The 24,021-nt window shown below is 38.5% G+C and overlaps 2 protein-coding genes across 14 annotated transcripts in view; both read left to right on the top strand.

The window, feature by feature from the left end:
• The window catches only part of LOC133841468 (pneumococcal serine-rich repeat protein), a 91,523-nt gene extending 74,290 nt beyond the window's left edge, over positions 1–17,233 (top strand). For 5 of the 13 annotated variants that reach the window (XM_062273986.1, XM_062273985.1, XM_062273983.1 and 2 more), the window contains one exon: positions 13,377–17,233. In XM_062273986.1, coding sequence (XP_062129970.1) covers positions 13,377–13,504 — 128 coding nt within the window. In that variant the 3' untranslated portion in view covers positions 13,505–17,233. Of the gene's footprint in view, positions 1–1,010; positions 5,098–13,376 lie in introns of all 13 variants that reach the window. The other 8 variants (XR_009894312.1, XR_009894307.1, XR_009894310.1 and 5 more) reach the window with 6 other exon arrangements.
• A 774-nt stretch (positions 17,234–18,007) lies between these two features.
• LOC133846052 (uncharacterized) lies at positions 18,008–23,902 on the top strand. The gene is made up of 9 exons (XM_062280772.1): positions 18,008–18,400; positions 18,453–18,643; positions 18,711–18,873; positions 18,931–19,117; positions 20,766–21,256; positions 21,317–21,591; positions 21,648–21,816; positions 21,880–22,060; positions 22,123–23,902. The coding sequence occupies exons 1-9, from the start codon at positions 18,076–18,078 to the stop codon at positions 22,550–22,552; spliced, it is 2,412 nt and encodes an 803-aa protein (XP_062136756.1). The 5' UTR covers positions 18,008–18,075; the 3' UTR covers positions 22,553–23,902.
• Positions 23,903–24,021: the final 119 nt, after the last annotated feature.

Below are 24,021 nucleotides of genomic sequence, written 5' to 3'. Positions count from 1 at the left end.
AATATATTTAAATAAAAAAACCAACTTATTTGTATTGAAACACGAAAATAACGAGCAGTAGATTAAAATAATTTATTTTATATTAAATAATACATTTATCTTTTAACACTTACTTTATGCTTCGATATAGCGATTTCCCATTTTTGATGAAAGCAAAACAGAGCGGTATTATTATTTTAAATATATAAAATAAAAATACCAAAAAATACTGAGATACCAATAACTATATTTGGTATATTGAAATACAGTTTAGCAATCTTTTTCCTCGATTTGTGTTCAGTCGTTTTTCTGTCAGCATGTCGAAATATCGAAACAAAGAGCAATGGAATTCATTTTCTACAAATTTGGTATTTTGTATTCAGTAATACTTTTATATTAAGTGGGTGTGGATTTATAATATAAAGTAGACACATCAATATTTCAGCTTAAACACTTCAAAAATGAATCAATTAATAAATAAATAACAATAAGTACATACATATATGTATATAAACAATTTCGAAATAAAAAAAAATTAATTTAATGAAAAATACCATTTAATATGATTGCTATAAAATGCTACAGAGAGCTTAAAAAGAAACAAGAAAACTATTGATTTTATTTGTGCAACACAGATAATGCTCTTGATATGGATACCAACTAGATGCAACTTGTAGCAGCTGCCTGTGTGTCCAATTGACTCAATTTGCAGCAACGATGCGCAAATCTGCAATTTCATTTGATTTTTGCAACTGGTTTTCTCTTTATTTGCTTATTTGCAGCTCTTTTTGTATTCGCTATTCACTTTGATTTCCAATTTCCATTTCAATTTTGACTTATTTGATACAGCATACAGCAAACATATGAGTACACTAGCCACCTTGATCCTTGTTGCATCCACATCCACATCCACATCCACATCCACAACCTGCACTTGCAACTGCACCCAACAGCAACACCAGCAACCGCACCTCGTCCCCCCCGTCCAGCTTGCTAATACTTTTTTACGTATTTCTCTTGTCTACTTCTAGTTGTGCTTTTGTATTTGCCCATTTTAATGAGTGTAGCAAACATCAACAATAACAACAACAACAACAATAAAAACAACAAAAAACTATCCTAGATACATTTTTTACATCAAATAATTACAACAACAACCACAACAATAACAACAACAATCATCTATACACAATGTGACAATAAAAAAAAAAAATAAAGACAAACAAAATCAAAGGAATTTAATTGCACCACATTCTCAGACAAAAGTGAAAACAAGCACAACAAAAACATCAGCAACAACAACTACAATAACAACAATAAGCACAAGCAACAGTGATAAAGCAAAACGCACAACAACAATAAATGTGAAAGGATAACAACAACAACCATAAGAACAAGCACACACGATTAACATCTTCTTAGTTGCCTTTAATGCTGAATGTCCTGCACATTTACAGTCTTGCTGTTTAGCGTGTGTGTGTGTGTGTGTGTCTTTGTCTCTTTGTCACTCTCTGTGTGTGCGTACGTGTACACGTGTACGTGTACGTGTGTGTCTCTCCCGCACTCTCTCTCTGCAATCTGCAATCAGAGAGCAAAGAGTAATACCAGTGTTCAGTGTGTTCCCTCTTGTCTCTGTGTCCCCTTTGCCCATCACAGCACACTTTTTTCTTTCTTTCTTTCTCTCTGTCTCTCTCTCTCTCTGTGTCTTTATATCTCTCTCTCTCACACACGCTCCAGCCCTGTTGGGTGGCAAGCACTAAGCACTAGAGCACCACCCAGAGCACCACCACCACCACCACTAGCAACAACCACCGACGGCAAGTAACGAGAGCAACTTATAAGAGCAACCACCGAATCCGATAGCGATACCGATAACGTTACCGATACCGATACCGATACCGATAGCTATTTGCGATAGTAACAGCGCTAGCGTGAGTGCTTGCGCTAACGTTACACTCCGCCTCCGCGCCCGACCAGGTCAGTGTCTGTGTGATTACCCCACTCCTGCTCGCCACACCACCCACATACCAGCACCACAATTGCACATTACTACCATAGATACCCACGGCAGTATTACTACCGCATGGAGCGCGGCACCAGCGGTGGTCAGCAGCATCAGTCGCAGTCGCAGTCGCACCACCAACACCAACAACAACAGCAGCACCACCACCAACAGCAACATCAGCAGCAGCAACAACATCAGTCGAGGCACCAGCATGTGGTCTCCGTGCACAGCTACGATCCGTATATGACCGCCGGAGATGCGGACGAGGAGCATACCTCGGGCACATCCTCCTTTGACAATCCCGCAACCAAAAAGAAACCACCCAAGCTGAAGCCCATCCATCGTTCCCTATCCATGGCCATTGACAATTATGCACCGATAGCGACCGATTTAGAGTTTCAGCTCGATGAGGGCTACATTGTGCATGAGCAGCCGCTGATCCACCGCTCGGCGTCGCCGCTGCCCGTGCGCTCGTCTGCACCGCCGCAGACCCTAGCACTCCCAGCACCACTACAACAACAACAACATCTTCCCCAACAACAACATGTGTCTGGCGGCGGCAGCGGTTCCGTGTCTCCAGCACTATCCGCTCGCCAACAGCACCACCACCTACAACAACAACAACAACAACAGCACCAACAACACCAACAACAACAACAACACCAGCTGCATATGCACACTTTTCAGCAACTGGCCGCACAGGCAGCTGCTGCACGCCACCACCAACAGTTGCCACATCCGCATGCGCATCCGCATTCGCACCGCCAGCACCCGCACTCGAGCTCCACCAGCTCACCCACCTCGCACGCCGTCAGCCCGATACTGGGCCAACAGCAACAGCAACAACATCAGCAACTGCAACATCAGCAACATCAACAGCACAGACAGCAACAGCAACAACATCAACCGGATATCTATTTGGTCAGCAGCAGCAGCCTGGGCGACAATGTGGGCGGTCTGGGCCTGGGCCTGGGCGGCGGTTTGGGCCTGGCACGCTCGCCGCTGGGCGGCAGCGGCAGCACATCACCGATACAGTTCATCGATGTCGATGATATGCTGCCGCCACGTGCCACCACAGCACACCACACAGCGTCGCAGCAGCAGCAGCAGCAGCAATCGCTCAAAAAGAATTTATTTCGACGCTCCGACACAATTGACGTTCATCCGTCTACCAATTTTCAGATGAAGAAAACGCATTCCTTCCACGCCCAACAGGATCCCGCCGCCATGGAGCAAATACAGCTAGCGGTTGCCGCCGGCTCGGCCAGCTCCAGTCGTCGCACCAGCTCGGTGCGCGCCAACTTCCTGATGCCCGGTCCCCCCGCCGGCAAAGAGATCTCCCGCTCGCCGTCGCCAAGTCGTCGCGGATGTCGGTCGCATCGCTCGTTCAACGATCCCGGCCGGCGGCCAAGCAGCAAACCCGACTCGGTGGTCGAGTCCCAGATACGCCATCCATCGCTGAACGATGATCTGATGGAGCCGCTCGACGGTCGCACGCTCTTTCCGCAATCGAACCTGTCGCTGGAGAACGAGCTGTTTGTGGAGTCGCGGTCGCGCAGCAACAGTCACACCAAAATGGAGGAGCTGGGCGTGGCCGAGCTGGCGGCTGCCGCTGTGGCCGTGCAGCGTATGCGCAAGAGCTCCGGCTCGTTTGAGGAGACGGCGACTGCGCTCGCCGCCGGACACAGCGCCACACATCCGCCCGCCGCCTCCGCCTCGAACAGCATCAAGCACCAGAAGCGCGAACCGCATCCGCACTCGCGCCAACAGAGCACCCACAGTCTCGAGCTGGACGGACGACCGTCCACAAGTAGCGCCGCCGCAGCCGCCGCCGCTGCGCACACGATGCAGCTGCACAGCGCGGCGGCAGCGGCAAGCGCAGCGTATCACTTTAAGCGTGGCGCACAGCATGGACGCTCGCTGTATCTGTCGCCCAGCAATCTGGAGGAGCTGGCCGTGCACAGGCCCGGCGTGTTGGCCGCCGCGGCGGCGTTTCAGGGCACCAATGCCAGTGCCAGCGTGAAGCAGGCGAAGGCGCTGCACAGCGCCAGCGTGCGGCTGCGCAACTATCGCGAGACGCTGAGCGCCACGAAGAAGTCGAAGAGCTTCATTGGCGATGGCAGCGGTGGTGTTGGCGGCAGCAGCAGCATCACGGCCGGCGATGACTTTGAGCTTAGTTCACCCCACCGACGCAACAGCCGACCACTGTCCACAGCGGTGCCGAGCGGTGCTCAAGGCGCCGCTGCCGTTGTCAATGTGGACGAGATCAAGCGCAGTCCACGTCCAATATCCGCGGCAGCAGCGGCCTTCATCGAGGAGAAGCGACCATCGTTCGAGCGCAAACCCTCGCTGACCACCTACGAACAGGAGCTGAGCGATGCCGCGTTTGCCGCCCAGGTGCTGCGACCGTTCCACCACAAGTTGGCAGCGGGACGCAAGGCATCGCTGAGCGGAGGGTCGCACAAGCTGAAGAAGAAGTCGCTGAGCGACGAGACGGATGAGGACGAGGAGGCGGATCGCAAACGCAAACGCATCGTGTGCATTGTGCTCGCAACGGTGCTGTTGTGCCTCGTCTGTGCCAGCGTCTTTGTGGTCATTGTCACGCTCACCTCCGGCCAGAGTCAGTCGGGTAAGAAGGCGCATTCGTTCAGCAGAGACACGCCGGTCCACTACACGGGCATGCGACCATCATGAACTGCAACTCCTCCAACTGCAACTCCAACTGCAACTCCAACAGCAGCCAACGATGTGCGACGTTGCCTTTATCATGTTGCTGAACTTATTTCGGGGATTTCACTTCCGTTTCCGCTTCCGCTTCTACTCTCCATTGTCGCCACTTCTCTTCTGCTGCTGTTCGTGCGTGTAATTGCGAGACGCTTCAATTGTTCCCATCCACATCAGTGGCTCAAAGTGAACTCCAAATTGGCAATGGACACCATCATCGTCATCGTCGCCAGCATCATTCAACAGCACTTCGGCAACTTTCAGTCCAGTTGGCGGCAACAACTACAAACTACTACAACTACAACTACAATTGGCCACACTTCTCGCAACTTTCAATGCAATTGAAATCACAACAACAATAAAAATGTGTACACTAAAACACCACGCCTGTAAGTTGGCTTTGAGTAGCTTTCAACTATTTACGATTTATGGCTTTCAGTTTGTCCCACAACTTTTTGTTTAAAAAGTGGCGCATATTGGAAGCCATTTGCAAATGAACTGTTGATTCTATAGTGGAAAGTGTTAAAAGTGAAAATAATGCAAAACAAGAGTAAAAAATTTAAAATTTTAAATTTTTGTGTTGAGTGTAATTTTAGAATACTGCCCAATACAATTGTTCTTCTTATGATGAGTGTTGAAATGATTCAAATTAATAATAAGAATAATTCAATATAATACACAACTAATTATATTTTTCCTGATTACCTTTTTAAGTCTCTCAGCAAATGGAAACCATTTGTTAGTAAACATTTGTGACATTAACTTAACAGCTCAAGTTGTTGTTAAGATTTATATTATTTGGCTTTTTAAATGTACAACAGATTGAGGCTCAAAGTTGAACTAAAACAAGTTAGCAAATATTTCAAATATTTATGAAGTTTTCTCATTTTTATTATTTACATTTTTCACATTTCCATTTTAATGATAAACTAATACAAAGAAAAGAAATATTTATAAAATACATACAGTTTTTTTATTTTTATTCCTTGCATTTTTATATTTTTTCTTTCTTAAATATGTCAAACAAAATTGAGCCACACCCAAACTAACAATTGAATATAAATCTGAAAATTTGCTTCATTGTTTTGTTTCTTGAATGACTTCATAAAAAGTAGCTTATTTTACTTTTTATTAAAGCTCTCGCTCAATTTCAGTTATCAAAATTTATTTTCAAAATATTTCCCATTTCCCATTTAACACTACGCAAATTTTAGTATATTGCAAAATTAATATGCGTGAAAAAGGTGAAAAACAAATTTGCATAATTAAAACGGCAATTTAACATAATAATTCAAATTTTCAATCAACTCAACACAAAATTTGTATTAAATCGTTAACGTTTTGGGAATATTTGCTACTGCTACTTAAAAGTAGAGAATTTCTGTGTTTTAGCAACTTTTTATAACGATTTCATCCACTTGACTCAAACTGCGCCTAAAAGTAGGCAATGTATTTTGCATCTTATTTATTTGACTGTGATTTATTTTTTACAATTTTGACATGGAATGCAAACCAATATTGATGATGATTATCAAATATTTCTACATTAAATAACTCAGCAAGAGAATTCCTGTTGTGCAGAATACACAATACACATTTAAAAGGTCAATAATAAATTTCAACTTTTCAACTCGATGACATGATTTAAAAATGAGGCAAACTTTTGCGAGTAAATACAAGTGTTTAACAGCGTGCAAATATTTGAATTTGTTTACCTTAGCTTCATACATAAATAAATTTTATTAAATGTCACAACTTGTGGTAAATTGATTGAATTGATTCGATAACAACAACAAGATATTGATAAGTAGTGTTTATTGGCTTTAGTTTCTTCAATTTAATAAACCATTGCATTAATTTCAATTATGACAGAGATCTCTCTATCTATATTAGAAATTGGTTTCCATTTGCTGTTTGCGCTGTCTTATGATTTTGTTATTACTTGCATTCTGTGCCATCGATAAAGCAGGTCAACTAAGCTTTGTCCATTTGTCGGACTATCGGTTCATTGTCAGACACAGACAGACAGACAGACAGCCGGATGGTCATATGGCCCACATACTATATGTAGTATAGTCCATAAAGCCATACAAATACGTACGTACTACGTACTCTCTGGCTCCCCCTAAGGAGCTGATGCTGCCAGATGCTGACTTTCGAAAATTGAGCTGGCAAAAGCTCAGCAAATCTCGAGCATTACATAACTGACTAAATGACTAAGCGACTGCCTGACTAACTGACTTGCAAACACCAGCAGCAAAGCACACACCACACATAGAGACACACACACATGCGTTGGCCATAAAAAATGATACTTACCTCGACTTTAATGACTGTGGTTGTGACTGCAGCAGCCGAAGCATCCTCAACAACAACAACAACAACAGCAACGAGAAGAGCCAGACCGAAGCCAAAGCCAAACCAAACTAATCAGCACTGTGTGTGTGTGCGTGTGTGTGTGTGCGTTAGTGTGTTTGTGTTTGTGTTGTTTAGCTAAGCGCAGACAATGACAATGGGCTCTGCTGACTGACTGACTGCTTGACTAACTGACTGACTGACTGACTGACTGACTGACTGACTGACTCGCTGTCTGTCTGTCTGTCTGAGTGACCGAAACGTGGCTGCGTCTGCAAGGACCTTTAGTTATCATGCTCACTTTTTATACTTTCACTTAATAGTTGTGTGTTGTTTGTCTGCGTGTGCGAGAGTGTGTGCGTGTGTGCATCATTACGGGGCATGCCACACACGGCTGTAGCATCCTTTTTATGTGTGCGCCCACAGACATGCACGCTTATTTACACACACTCGCACACACACAAACACACACACACTCACAGTCGTAATTTTACGTTTACGACATGAAACTAGGTTACTTTTTCATGTGCGCGTGAGTGAGTGCAACATAAGCAACAACAGCAACAGCAACAACAACAGCAACAACAACAACTCAAACAACAAAAGCAACGGCTGAACAATTGTTTGCTGTTGGTAACGTGGCTCGTGCTGGTGACATTGCCCGCTCAGTTGGTTTCACGTCCTTGCCAGAGTCCTGTGAACGCCACTCGGCGAGGCAAATGCCCACGCGACCGCGCTCTCCTCTCCTCTCCTCTCTTTCCCTCCTCCCTCTGCCCCTCTTCGAATCGCGTCAAAATAGCAAATTGACAGCCACAAAAAGCCTAAGTATGATATGAGCAGATGCCCAACAAATTGATTGTGTATACTCGTACTTTTATTTCAATTACCAAAAAAATTATGATTCTGCTGGAAATTGACAAGAGATCTCGCTTTAAACTTTAATAACACAATAAATATTAGTTGATTACTCGTGTGGAAAATGCGTTCAAACAATTAATATTAAAATAACGCATTGCTCAATGAAACATAAACCAAACGCGAAACAGAGTTTTCAATTTTAATGCCGGTAAAATGTCTGACATTATATCAGAGTCAGTAAGCACAAAAGGTTCAACTCATTGTTCGATGGGAAAATACAATGAAAACATAACAAGGAAAACGAAAAATTTCAAACAGCATAATTAATTGAAATTATTGCTGGAAATGATGAGTGGCAGCAAGATAAATAAATTATAGGTCTTCGGTTGGATAAGAACGTTGTGAAAATAGCCTGAAAAAAACAAGAAAATATACTCTCGATAAATATTTATTGTGGTAATATTATGAAACTTGAAAACTGTCTAAATTTTGACTACTTCATATTGACATGCCATTCCGCCCAGAAATAATTGTAAGGTATTGAAAGAAATTTAATTTTTGAAAAGGAAAATACCCTATAAATAATAAAGAGAGCGCGTACTCTTGAGAAACATTAAATTTAATAATTTTATGACCCTTCGATAGTGTTAAAAACTTGCCACTTGTTTATATATCAGAAATTATAATATTATCATTTGTAACTTCTTTCTCTCGACATGCCCTTCTTGCCATAATAATTGCAGGGTATGACAAGAAATATGATTTTTAAAATGACCTTAAAGCGATTCTCTTAAATTACTATATTAAAAGGCTTTTGAATCTCAACAATATTTATATTGAGAGGCAATTTTTATCACTAGATACCCTGTAAATAATATTGAGCAACATAAAATTTAATAATTTGACAACCCTTTGATAGTGTTGAAAGCTTCCTACTTGCTTTGTATATCACAAATTATAATAAATTTTTACCTCTTCTTTTTGACATACCCTTCTTGCCATAAAAAATTTGCAGGGTATGACGAGAAATATGATTTTTAAAATGACCTTTTAAGCAATTCTCTTAAATTACATTAATCAATGGCTTTTGAATCTCAACAATTTTCATCAGTGAAAATTGAATATTTTTAAAAGTGAAAACGAAAATCTCTTAGCAACTTTCATTATTAATTTTAAGTTCTTCATTTCATTTAGCCACACTTATTCCATGTTCAACTACACTTTTTTAAATTGATGTAAAAGGGATATAAATATATTTTTAATACTCTACAATATTGTCTCCAAAAGTGAAAATTATAATCTGTTATCAATTCTCTTTATTAATTTTTGGTTCTTCATTTCATTAGGTTTCACTTATTTAATACTTCACTTAACTATTTATTTCGGAGCTACAGTTCGTATCAATAACATAAAATTTTCCCAACAAAAAGTGAAAATGAAAATTTGTTAGCAATTCTCTTTATTAATTTTAAGTTCTTTATTTCATTTAGCCACACTTATTCCATGTTTAACTACACTTTTTTAAATTGATGTAAAAGTGATATAAATATATTTTCAATTATCTAAAATATTGTCTTCAAAGGTGAAAATTAACAATGTTAGCAATTCTCTTTATTTATTTTAAGGTCTTCATTTCATTCGGTTTCACTTATTTAATACTTCACTTAACTATTTATTTCTGAGCTACAATTCGTATCAATAAAAAAATGAAAATCTGTTAGCAATTCTCTTTATTATTTTGTTACGTTCTTCATTTCATTTGCTTCCATTTATTCAATATTTCACTTTGACTTTGTGCATACTAAAACATGTCTCATTAGTTCAGCCCCAAGGCTCCATTTTTCTCATTCCTTTTTTTATTTTTGCCCAGCTACTCACACCAAAGGGGGAGAGAAACCTCAGAAATGCATCAATAATTTGAATTTAAGTGGGGAGAAAAACACAACCACAGAACAGAACAGAACAGTTAACAAGAGTTAGCCCAACTGCTCCCAATCACCCACTCAGAGGCAGGAAACTAATTAGTTATATAGTTACATGGTCGTCGGTCTTCATCCGTCATGGCAGTCTAACGAAGTTAGGACAAGTGAGTTGCGGGGCGGGGCGGGGCGTGACTTGGGTCTGGAGGAGGGAGGGGTTGAGAGCTGCACTGGCTGTTGCTTTCAACGCCACATTTATAATTAAACAACATAAAAGACACAAAAAGAAACAACACAAACACACGCGCCAGTCCAGGCTCTTCTTGCACCCACACAAAGCTATATACACCTGGGTATACACACTCACACACACACACACTCGTACGCACACACACACACACACTCACACAAAGAGAGACAAAGTGAGGCTGAAAGTTACACGGCGGCATTTATGAGCGCCCTTAATGGCTGTTAACAATTTAACTTGTTTACCAGTGGGAAAGTTCTATGTTAATTGGTCTCAAATAGCCCAGCACACACACACACACATGTACACGTACACATACACGCACACTCAGAATGGAAGTGGACCCGGGGCAAAAGGGCAGCGGGAGGAGGAACACATTGTACTCGCAGTACTCAGTGGCTGCTATTCAGCACAGCACTTGCCACGTGAATAATGGCAGCCAGCCTCATCGTCACCTGTTCCCTGTACTCCATCACCCTCCTCCCTTCCCCCTCTTCCACTCTGACATTAACACGTTGCGCCTACGCCTCAAAGCTCATGCATAAGCGCGAACCTGCAACCAGCAACCAGAAACAGGAGCAACGATTTCGACCACAGACCACGTGCTCTGCTCTTTGGTCCGGCTTATGTTTGAGTTCAGCGAGAGTTGAGCGACAATGTGAAGCTGCTTTGCAATGTTCTCCCCCCTTTCTTCTCTTCTCCTCCACTGGCTCTGGCTTTGTTCATTTTACTGTTGCATTTTAAGCATCAGCGCGAAATTTTAAAGCCCTTTTGTATACATATATTTTTTAATTTGTTGATTTTATGCCACGCACACTTGCAGCTTCACGCATATTATTCAAAAGGTCTACAGAAAATTGCAAAGCAATCCATTAAATTAAATTGACAATCATTCTTAAAACCATTTAATGAACAAAAAATATATTTATTTTCATGCACTTAATTTTCATGAATACATTTATTTCTTAATAGTATAAAATACTAAAGTAAATATATATAAAATTTTTTAAATCTTATTATGGCACCTTTCGAAAGAAAGCTTTCTTTGGATATATTTTTTTTAGGACACATATTTGAAACAAAAAACCAAATTCAAAACGAAAAAGGAAAATTAATTACATACATTTCTGAAACTCAATTTTTAAATTTTTATTGTTAATAAATATGGATAATTCTCTGGCGAAAATATCGCATCCAACACTATCTAAAGTGACCAAAAACCAAAACATTTTTTATTCTGAGTAAAGTTGAATCTTATATCTTTTGATTAGCACTTTAGTTATTCCTAAGAGCAAATTTAGAATTATTTTTAAGACAATTGCAAAAATTAACGTATTCATATGCAAAATTTACAAATTTATATATTTTATCATAAATCTGGAAAAGTGTTTCATAAACTTTCCCAGTCCCAACTCTAAACATAGTGCTAGTCCAGAGCTATAAGAATAAGCTTTACTATTATCAAAATTGGTTCAATTTATGTTTTCTTTTCACAAATTCTGCCAAAAATTAGCCATGAGACAATTACAAATGGGAAATTTTTTTTTATGATTTAAAATCGTTTAAAAATAAATATGCCACTTAAAAACCAACAGCAATTTTTCTAATGCAAATTTTTACAACATAGATTTTTAAGTTCTTTGATAGATTATGAAAAACAAAGAAATAAAGTATGATTTTTAGATCTCAATTTCATTCTGCTTACATTTTTGGCAAATATTTTAATAATTCCTTAAAATATTTGAGCAAATTTGAAACTATCATCTTTAAATAAATATACTATAATAATAATACGCAAAATTTAACTAATGCATATATTCATTATTTTATTTTTGTTATTTCATTAATTTTATTTCTAATTTCCTAATGAAAAAAGAAATACGATACAAAAGAAATTTAAATGCATATTTTTGGGTCTAACTTTTCTTTCTTATATTGCTATAAAATATAATAATAATTTGTTTTAATACGCTAAAAATAATTGCATTTATTTAAGGTTTAGATTTTGTCTTTATTGATACAAAGTTTCCATTTGGCAGCAATTGAAATAAATTGAATATACATTGTATGGAAACAGGGTATGCGACAAGTTGAGTCAGACATTTGTATCATTTTTTGCTCAATAAAAGAGTAACTAATTTTGCAATTAAATGAAAACGTTTGTGAATTACTTGAATACTTTGCCTTTTTGCGTGCGTATAGAGGATGCTTTTATGTATGTGTGTGTGTGTATTTTTGTGTGTGCTGCGCTGTCTGTGTGAACTGCAATTTAGGGCAAGTATTTTTAATTAAATTTTTACAGCTCACATTTTGTGCAACATACTGAGAAAATGCAGATACAGGCCAGGGCTATATTGTGCTATACAGCTATGATATATATTGTGCTAGAGTGCGATATATGAAAGTAGAAAGTAGAACTCTCACAAAGCAGACCTTGCTGCAATATCGTGTTATATCTTTGTCAGGCACCCCCAAAAAAAAAGACAGAAAAACAGACAAAAGACAATAAAAGCAGGCAAAAACAAAAGGCATATGAAAAGTAAAACAACAACTGCAGCGAGTATCAGAAAACAGTAACTGAAACAGAAACTCAAACAGCAGCAAATACACAATCAGACCTCAGAGCAGACACTGAACCCAAGTTCTCTGGCATGCCAAACAACAGTGCAACTGCACGTGTGATTGATTGGCAAACAAATTTTGACACTTTACACAGCGATTCCCCCGTCCCCCTTCCCCACACTTGCAGTGCGGCGCGTGTCAATTTGTTTGCCGTTAATTAAAACTGCTGTAAAATGCACAAAAGCGGCGAGCAAACATTGCCAATCGTCCAACCAATCGCCCCTTTAGCCACCCCGCTTAATTCACCGCACATCCCCCCCCCTCACACCACCCGCACACCGTTTGCCTTGACCAGTCGACGCCCAAACATTGCCCCCCAGCTTTACAGAGGGGCGTGGCTGGCTTTGTTGCGAGCACGAGTATAGGAAATGAAATGTTTGTATGTGTGTGAGTGTGTCAACGTTATCGCGAAACCGGAAACCGGAGCTAAAATACACGATGTTGAACTGTGCTTAAAGTAAATAGTCTGGATTGATGAAAGTTATATTCAAGAATTCATCAACAGGCATTTACTTCAACTGCAGTTTAAACGATAAGCAACAGAAGGATAATAACGTGCAGTGCCCCCGAAACTTGTTCCATTAGAGTCAGCCTTATATTACATTTCATATATATATCGTAATACTTGCCTTTCATTAGCTAATAAAGTTAACATTTTGTTTTATAGTACGCCAAGAGAACGAGCGCAGCATACGGGAGAATCTGGAAAGGACCTTGATGATGAAGAACCTCACGGAACTGAATCTGCAGCGACAGCAACAGCTGTTGATTCAGGCGCATCAGGCGCATCACTAGCAGCAGTTGAATATGCATGAGTTGGTTGATGCAGCAAGTGTCCTTGTTACGGCTCATCGACTGGCGTGCTTCTATTTGTTTTCTTTGTGAACCGCAACCGGACTGCGATCCTCACTCCTGCTCCACTCTCCACTCTTCCCGCAAACCGACAACCAAACAAAAGTTATGCGCACAAATCAAATGAAACCACTTTGTTAACTACAATTCAAATGAAGTTCAAGTTGAAGATGGAAGATGAAGATGAAGCCGGCACTCTGAAGTGCCCAGAGGAGGCTCTGAGAGATTAACGAGTAAACTACTTAAGCAAACAAACAGCAGAAAAGCATAAATTAAATACAAAAACATATATGTAGTATATAGTATATATATATATATATAAATTAATTTGTTTGATATAAGCACCAAGACGAGTGTTTCGCAGATTGTTAGTCAAGTTGTAACTAAACTAAAAAAACCACAAAAAAAAGAAGAAAAAAACAAATGAAACAATTCAAAAGTGATCCAGTTTAGGCCTCAGTTGTGGGGCAATATGTTATTTATAAAAAGTTGGTTTGATGCATTGTAAATGTATATTTATTGTCTCGTATGCTAAATGTAATTTACGTGTTACGTCGATCTGTTTTCCCCAGATCTCTCTGCATACCTTAAATGCTCTCAGCTTGCGCCACGCACGCACAACAAATATTTTTGTACAGTACTCACACAATGAGTGCTACTCACTCTCATTCACTATTTCCCCATCCTCCATCCCCTACCCCCCGATTTCCGACATCCCTTTGGCTTGGGAGATGCATATAAAGATTGAGTGCATAAAGGTTTCGCATATCTTTAGTCAGTTTGTTCATTGGTTTCACTTCATTGTTTCCCTTTCTTCCGCATAATAAATTTTACAATTTTTCTGCTCTTTTCTGAAAATCTTCCATCTCCTCGCGCCCCTCCTCCTCCTCCTCCTCCTCCTCCTCCTCCTCCATATGACTGGTGCGTAGCGCGTTGGGAAAGTAAATAAAAGAAATAAAAATATATATAATATAGTTGGTCAATAGTTATGTATATCTGAAACAAAGTTGTTAACTGAAAGTATTCGTAAGTAACAAAACGTTAAAAGAAGAAAAAGTTTTTGTAACTGTAAGTAAAATGGTAACTAGCGAGCAAAGGAGACGAAGCGAGCAAATTAACGAAAAACAGTAAAAAAGAAAAAGGAGAAAAGTAAACAGAGAAAACAATTTTCTGATTGCATAATAATGATAATGATAATTACGATAATAACGCATTCAATAGTTTTATTCTCACTTTGTTTTCAAGCAAGTGTATTCGCTGCTATTGTGCCAAAGTCAGAGCAGACAGAGATAGGAGAGAATATTGAAAGAAAGAGAGGGGAGAAATAATTGTTGTATAGCAAATATATAGCTAATAATCTAGTCTCTAGAAATTAACATAAAAAAAAAAAAAAAAACATTAGCAGTTACTTATGTAAGTGCAAAACGAGCTTGTTGTCGAATTAAATTTAATTTAAATTTAAATCTACATTTAAATTTAGCTACAATTAAGTTACAATTATATGTACTATATGTGAGGAATACGATCTATATATTAACTGAACTTTAGTGCATATAAATGTGTATTTTTGTTAGGTGTTTGATTGACATTTGTATTTGAAAGTGTGTGTGTGTGTGTGTGAGTGAGTGTGTGTGCGCGCTTACTTTGTTGCAATCTCTTGAAATTAGCTTGAAGCAAACAATTTCTATCGGTTTCAGCCGCAAAAGCCGCATCTAAAGCTAAATTCAGGCACAATACGCAGTCTTCACATTTTGTTTTGTTTGTTCAGCTTTGGTTGTTCAACACACACTATTGCTGTTTCAGGATATACTACTTATAACATACATATATAGTGGACGGTTGATAGTTGCAGGAATTAGCAAATTCCAAATTGATAGTTGGAAGAAAGTGGTTAAAAAGTGGCCATTTTTTTGTTTTTTTGCAAAACGGTATAACTAAGCTAAACAGCCCGAATTTTGTGTAAGATTGTGCCTAATCGAAAGTGAGAATTATAACAAAACACGTTTAAACCAAAATAATAATTATTATAATAATAAACTTTGCGAATACCGTTGGCAGGATAAACTTGCAGAGTTGCTAATTAAATTAGTTCTAATTAAAAAACAAAAACAACAAAAAAACCAAAAACATACAGCCTAAATCGATGTCAATAACGTTAACTGCTAGCAACAATTATGAAACATACACTCATTTTTGGAATACAAGGTTCATAGATGACAAACTAAGTAAACTAAAAACAAAAACAAAAAAAAAGTAAAAGTAAATGGAAAGCTTTAAATTAAACCAAATTTTGAAAATCGAAAAAAGAAAACAACTATTTATATAAGTAAATCCAGTTAAATGCGATACGAGTACATCAAATGGAGATTAAGAATAACACTCATCCGACCCGTGGCACAAATAAATAATTACAAACACACACACACACACACACACACACAAGCACACATACATGCATACACACACAAAAAGAGTACTGAGTAGTGCAGTTTAACTTTGTGTTATTTCTCATTTTTGGGCAAATGCATTGCCAAATGAATTAGACCGTCGACAAAATTCCTGCTAAATCCTTATGAATAAACAAAGCAGCACAGAAAACACTCAAAACGAATCCCACACACACATGCAACAAAAACAAACTACAAAACGCTTCAGGCTCAAGATAGAAAATTGAAATAGAATTTCACAAAATCAAAGTACTTTGTAATTGCATTTAACGTAAGAAAATAAATGAATACAACTATATATGAAAAGCGAAATTAAATTAGTTACATAATTATACGAACAACCCAAAACAAAACAACAACAAAATATATATAAATAAATAAATAAATATGAATAAGGAAATTAAATGAAATCTACGTAGCTAAGTGTATAAAATCTAAGCTGAATTATTATACAATCTGGAAACGATTCGATAACGATGAACATATTCATTTGTAAGCATTAATTCAAATTCAAAACGAATTCAGAGAGAATCCATAAGAATCAGGCTCGAAAATTGTTGTTTATTCAATTCCAAAAACAAAACAAAAAATAAAACAAAAAACAAAAACAGCTCTTGAGCAAATTTTTAGCCTTTGCAAGTGAGACTCTGGTGCCCAATCTCAAGTTTGAGCAATTATTTACAAAGTACACACGAATTGCGGCAAATTGTAAATATGGAAACAACTTAAGAGTAATTTAATAATAATAATAATATTATTGAACAAGGAAAAAGCTTAACAAAAATCAAAGTTTACAACTTGCAGTATAAAAATGCATACATTAAATTATATATATATGTTTATGTATATATATATAGTACATATATATACAAAACATACAAATGTATATTCTGAATAACAAGGAACACAAACACAAAAATTAAAATCGAAAACCTAAAAGAAAAAAGAAAAAAAAACGATAACTTAATACCTAAATGTGTGCAAGAATTCAAAACTTAACTGTTAATTGTTGGTCGAAATCGAAATCAAAATGATAATGATAATGAGATAATGAAAGTGGAAATCAAATCAAACATTTGAACGCATTAAGCGTTTTATTCATCAACCAAAACAAAAATGTTGAATTACCATAAAACTAAACGAAAAAGTCAAACAAAATTTAATAAGAATACAAAAAAAAAAAAAAAATGAAAACGAAAACATAAAAACATAAAAACAAAACAAATGCAAATCAAATTGTGTCATCTGTGTAGTATATCAGTATTTGTAACTGAAAGATATTGAAATGCGAAACAAGAGAATAAACAAACTTGAACAAAAATGAAACCAATCAAAATAAACTGAATTTTTAAATGGAAAAACAAGCATGTGTGTATTGTGGATTTTTGCTTTTTTTTAGGGTAGCTTCAACAGGATTTGGCAACAACAAAAAAAAACAATTTAGAGCCTAAGAATGGGATAATTTGGAAGGAAATAGGTCATTAACAACGCCAATGAAGAGTAGAATTATTATAAGCGATAAGCTCAATCATCTGGGTTGTGAATGAACTGACCTATGTTTTCCTGAAATTATACACAAATCTCAAAATTCCCATGATTCATTAAAGTTCAAAATAAATAACTTGATCTTTTTCCCGAATGTTTATTTGTGATTAGACTGCTTCCAAAAAATGTTCAAATATAATCTTTTATAAAGAAGAGAGTGCGTCGACGAAGAAGACGTATCAAATTTATATAGAACGTATGAACAAGCGATAAGAAACTTTGCTTTAGTTTTGTTCATTGATACGACCCTCAGTTCTCGTTGCTCAAGAGCTCAACAGCAAATTTCAGTAATTTTAGTCATAGTTTCACTCTCGCCGTCTCAACGTTTCACGCTTAAATTATATAATCTAAATATGAACTAATAAGTTCTTAAACAGACAATATTCAAATTAGAGATACCAGAACTCTAATACTCGAATTTCTTTAAGGAATGTTATAGGAATATTCAAATATTCTTTAACGGATAAACTGAGAATACAGAAAAGAATCAAGACTGGCCTAATATACATAGTAGTAAAAAAAATGGCAAACTCACCGTCCAATCCCAGTGAATTCAACCGAACACCGCTTTCGGAACTCACAAACGAGACGAAGCTGCAGCTATCCTGCATGCTCAATCGCAAAAAGGTCCTGCGCACCGAGGATGGCTATGAGCGCGATTGGCGTGGCATTGCCCATCTGGCCAAGTTGACCAATCTGATCACCGAGAATGTCTCGAAGCCCATGGATGCGGTGTTGAGCACTTGGATCCAACATAATCCCAGCACAGCTGAAGTGGGTTACCTGGAACAATATCTGGGCATCATTGATCGCTGGGATGTGCAGGATGACATCAAGGAGTATCTGAGTAGGTTGCACAGCAACTTTTTGTATCACAATCTCGTTAATTTATATCTTAGTTAAGGACACCGAACGCTTCAATATGAAGAAGCAGCAGCGGGAACAATTGCAGAACAACAACAGTGTGACTCAATCCGTCAATATTCTAAACCAGCCAAGATACAATGCCTGTATCCTTTATGCAGAGGGAGATGTTGAATATGCTATGGAAATTGTAGACAATCTAGAAATACCTCCTTACAATATGAAGGTAAAACTACTTAATCAAGAGATGCTCATACTAATATTAAATAATTTTTATCTATAATAAACATTAGCTCTTCATGAAGCATATTCTACCGGAAATGCCATTCGAATATGACAATTTAGTTGAGTTGATGGCAAATCGTTGCAATCATTTGATAGTTCTCCTAACTGAGAACTTTGTCGCTAGTCGCGAGAATGCAAATTTGATGAATTTTATGGAGAAGCTACAAATTGGTCTGTAATCACATAACTAAGTGGTGTTCACTGACAAAGATTATCTTCTAATTGCAGAAAGAAGCAGTCGAAGAATCATACCAATACTGTATAATTCTAATATAGAACTACCTGACATATTATGCTTATACACATGTCTTGAATATCGTCATTCGCCGCTATTCAGTTTCTGGGACAGGCTGGCCAGTTCAATCGAAATGAATATTTCACAAATTTACTACTCTGATGATAATCGAATCTCAAGATAAAATGTTTGATTATGACTTAAATAAAAACGTATGTCTTTTTCGTATTTAAGATGTGTATTTCTTCACAGATTAAACATTTTATATTATATATGTTACTTTGGAAACAAATTAAAATGAAATGAACTGACCAAAAGATATTAGTTGAACTTTAAACACAAGAGTGTTTGCCATGCCTGTTAACTAAAGCATGTTTAACAGTCGTTTCCTCCGAATTTTATTTCTCATTTTCTCCAAACAATAAATAAAAACCATCATAATACGAACTTTACTCGATTGGTTAAAGGAAATGTTTTAAACTGAATCTAAATGTTTTCAACATTTCAAAATTAACAAGCTGTTTAAATTTCCGCGCCAATTAATAACCGTCTTGAAAATATACCAAAATACCATGAGAAGTTTAACCAGGTGGCAACTTCACAAATATCGTATCGGTATAGCCAAGCAGCGTAGTGAGACCGTAATCTGTATAATATACAATTTTTGATTTACAATCAATCATTTTATCAATTAATCTATTCAGATAAAAGAAAAAGGTGTTCTGAAAATTTCGTATGCCAGGTCGCACTTCAGTAACAGTATTTTAGTATATGCCATCAGCGTTGAAACGTATATTTTAGAAACGTTGTCTTTGGTCACACGTCGACAAGTAAAACAGCTTTTTAGAAAGCTCTCTCTTTGGACGTGAACGTTAACGTTTCTACTTCTCTCTCAGCTAGTATGGTCACACTGCTTAGCTAGCCTGTTGCGCAGAAAATGGGGAAACGAACGAACACAATTCATTAGCAAAATTAACGGCAGTAGTAAATAAATAAACTGCAACTCGCGACGAAAACAATAGTATTTGACGCAACGTAAAATACAATAAAAATAAAAACAATTTAAGTAAACAAAAGTGAAACGTGAACGACAACGCAGCACCTGCAGCCGCCGCATTATTATTCGAGAAACAGAAACAGACAGAAGCAAACCAGCAAAACAACAAGCAAGTCGCGCACTGCTCAATAAAAAATTTATTTTTGTGTTTAGGCGCCCCTCACCCGCCCCGTGTCCGTATTTGTCAGTGTGAGTGCGTGTGTGTGTATGTGAAAAATATTTAAACAAAAATCTTCTGCGCATAAGGGGGCAGCACATAAGCTAGGGGGTCGAAAGCGGAGCGAGACAATCAAAAAAGCAGACAGATAAACAACATCAGCAGCAGCAGCAACAACAGCAACAACAAAAACAACAACTGCTACATTAGTTGTGCTCGGTGACGCGGCGCGAGGTGCTCGAGGTCAGTTTCAGCAGCACATTTCGCGCACGGCCATTTCATCTATCCGTCTGTCTGTCCTACCCTCGCTTCCCCCCGTTAACGGTCGCCAGCCACCCGCAATCGCATCGCACGCGCGCCAAGCGATTCATTCGATTCTCAGTTTGCGCTCAGATCTAAAGTGAAGCAGTAACAAAAATTAATAAATAAAACAATATCCACAGCAAACACACACCGAAAATCGACAAAAAAAAAAAAAGAAACGAAGAGTGAGAGAGACAGGGAGAGAGAATAAATAATAAAGTTAACGACAAACTCACGCGCAAAGTTTTTTTTTCGCCTGTTTTTATTGTTTAACTGATAAAACGGTGCGCGCTGATAAATATCAAGTGAAAAAAGGCCAACAAATTATTGCAAGTGCGAATGCGCCCTCAATTTGTATGCCATCAACACTCACAACATTCACATTCCCATTTCCATAAGCCAACTGACGTCAGTCGGCTGGATCGTTATCGTTATCCCAATATGGTGACACCGCCGTCACCCGGCGGCGATCCCAGCACTCTTTGCGGTGCCCTGGCCACCTCCGGCTTCAATCGGACACCGCTCTCGGAGCTGAGCAATGACACCAAACGGCAGCTCTCCTGCATGCTCAATCGCAAAAAGGTCCTGCGCACTGAGGATGGCTATGAGCGCGATTGGCGTGGCATTGCCTATCTGGCCAAATTGACCAATTTGATCAACGAGAATGTTCCCAAGCCCATGGATGCGGTGCTGAGCACTTGGATACAGCACAATCCGAATACGGCTGAAGTGGGATACCTAGAACAATATCTGGGCATCATTGATCGCTGGGATGTGCAGGATGACATCAAGGAGAATATAAGTAAGTTATACGGCTGATACTACCAAGTTTACCTTTATAAATAACCGATTCATTATGCAGTTAAAGACACCGAGCGCTTCAATCTTAAGAAGCAGCAGCGGGAACAATTGCAAGAGCTCTCACGCAGCAGTCCGCCACCAAGTCTCGAGCTGAGGGAGAAGAACAACAACAGTTTGGCGCAACCAGTCAACATTCTAACCCTAGATGACGAGAAGTGCCTGCAAATGGGTCTGCCGTTGCCCAGATACAATGCCTGTGTGCTCTACGCAGAGGCGGACATCGAGCATGCCAAGAACATTATGGAAAATCTAGAGTATCCCCCCTACAACATGAAGGTAACAATCGGATGAAGCGATATTTTTATTTATATTACTAAATATGTTTATCACAGCTCTTCCTGAAGCATCGAGATATATTGCCTGGTGTGCCCTTCGAGCATGTTGAACTCTCAGAGTTCATGACCCATCGCTGCAATCATTTGATAGTCGTGTTAACCGAAGAGTTTCTCTCTAGTCGCGAGAATACGTACTTGGTGAACTTTACGCAGAAACTACAAATTGGTAAGTAATGCCAGCATATATCTAAAGACAATGTTGAACTTTCCCTCTTCTCCTTTTCTGCAGAGAGTCACAGACGAAAGATCATACCAATAGTGTACAACTATAAGATGGCACTACCACAAACCTTGTCGATCTACACTCGCCTTGTCTACGAACAGCACTCGGCGCTTTTCAATTTCTGGAACAGACTGGCCAGTTCTCTGTACGATATGAATGTTACGCAAGTCTACGCACAGCCCAATCAGTGAGTATTGAAATGCAAAAGAGTTGAGCATGTTATTTGAACTTTCGATTTGATTTGCACAGAATCACAGCACCTGAGACACCAGTTAATGCTCTACCGGAAACGCCACGCATATTGGTGAATGATGCAGATGTCACAAATCTGCCCGATTCAAAGTTGATGGAGCCAAAAACGTATTACAAAGCTTTGGCACCGTCAGCTCCAGTGCCTGAGCAAAAGAAAAGTAAGGTCAGGCTACCGGTCTTTCGTATTATCTCCTCCTCCTCTTCGACATCGTCCACATCGTTGGCCGGGAATGGCAGCACTGAGAAACCGCTGAGGCATGCTATATCGTCAAGTGCCATCAACGATCACAGTCACGATAACAAGCTAAACACCAGCGTGTCCAATCTATCCACTTATTCGGGCAAAAAGAAGCGATTCAACAAGATTAGCTCCAAGCTGCTGAAGACGTTCACCCGAAGCACATCAAAATTGCAGACGCCGTGTTAGGAGAATCAACAGTAGGGGAAACAATTTACAGCTAATCCACTTACAATTGAGTGTAAGTGTGGAGCGCGATCGAAATGAATGTGAATTTCCTTATTTAGCGCCCAGTTTTATCAATGTCGTCCTTGTCGTCGTTGTGTTGATTGATAAATGTCAGCATAATGCAACATCAGCATCACAAAACAAAAACATAAACAAAAATAGAAAACCATCGCCATCGATCGCTCGCAAGCGTCAGCTATACCTCACCACCCTCCATATCGTTTGTAATCTAGCCTAATCGTAATCCTAATCCTAATCAAGCCAACTAACTTAATGTATTTAGACGCACTTGTTAAACTATGTAAGTCAACAACGAATAAAGACAATATATACACGCACACACACAGACGCACACACAGATACACGAATACACGATATTGTAAAAGGCACAGACCATATTTAAGTCTAAAGACAATAATCAATATTATTCAACTAAAAACCATATGTATACACAAAAGAACAGAGCAACAGAGAACAGAAAACAAACAAACAAATTGCCAATTGTAAGGTTAAATGTGCAATGCAATGCTTTGCTAATCGAAGCACACAATTAGCTGTTAGTCACGCGTCTGATAAGTGACTTACTTAATTCAATTAACTTGACAACCGCCCAGCCGCATTCCCCTATCTCACTTTCCCCTCCTATTTGGATCCATAAAGTCAACCCCATCCTATCCCAACCCGCTGCTCTAGTAATCGCAGTCTCGCCAGACAATACCAGAACAGAGATGATGAATAACTTGTGCGCGTTCGATATTGTGTGAATTTGATGAATAATGTGCATGCTCAAGCATCTAGATATGTATGTATATATATAATTTTTGTATATGTGCGACATTTAAATGATAAAGTAGAGAGGGGCTTTCGTCACTTTGTAATTGCCATTGAATGGCTGAGCAACGATTTATTTTGTCACACTGTGCTCCGAGCTTATATCATGCATACGACTCGAGTACTCGCAATTTTTTGCACTTTTCTTTAAGTCACGCGCATATAACACTTATACAATATTACGTATACGTACATATATTTTCAAATATATACACATACATACATACATACACACATAAATATATACATAAGTATGTCACGTGCTCACGCACAGCTCGTACTTGTTAAATAGACTCTATGAATGAGCTGTTTCCTATATAGTATGCGACCGATCTGGTAATAAAGCCCCCTTCAAAACTGCAGCTCAATAATTAAATGTTTACATATAGTACATATATGCGTTCAATATGTAAATATATATACTTCACGTTTTTGTGGTTTGCTTTTGAGAATAAACAGTTGGTGCAATAATTAACTTAATCAGATCTCAATGTGAATTCCCTTTTCAGTGCGGTTCACTTCCGTTCGTGTTTTGCCAGTGCAATAATAAATTATTCCAAGTTTGTTTAAATTTTTTTTTTTTATTTATTTTTCATTTT

The sequence above is a fragment of the Drosophila sulfurigaster genome, chromosome 3, assembly GCF_023558435.1.
Source record: "Drosophila sulfurigaster albostrigata strain 15112-1811.04 chromosome 3, ASM2355843v2, whole genome shotgun sequence".
Classification (NCBI taxonomy): domain Eukaryota; kingdom Metazoa; phylum Arthropoda; class Insecta; order Diptera; family Drosophilidae; genus Drosophila; species Drosophila sulfurigaster.
This window is presented reverse-complemented; position numbering and strand designations above follow the sequence as displayed.

Excerpts from the sequence above, each read along its gene's own strand:
- LOC133846052 (XM_062280772.1), top strand. The coding sequence starts at position 18,076 with ATGGCAAACTCACCGTCCAATCCCAGTGAATTCAACCGAACACCGCTT. Across the intron at positions 18,644-18,710 it reads TACCTCCTTACAATATGAAG|CTCTTCATGAAGCATATTCT; the intron begins GTAAAACTACTT and ends AATAAACATTAG. Across the intron at positions 22,061-22,122 it reads GTCTACGCACAGCCCAATCA|AATCACAGCACCTGAGACAC; the intron begins GTGAGTATTGAA and ends TGATTTGCACAG.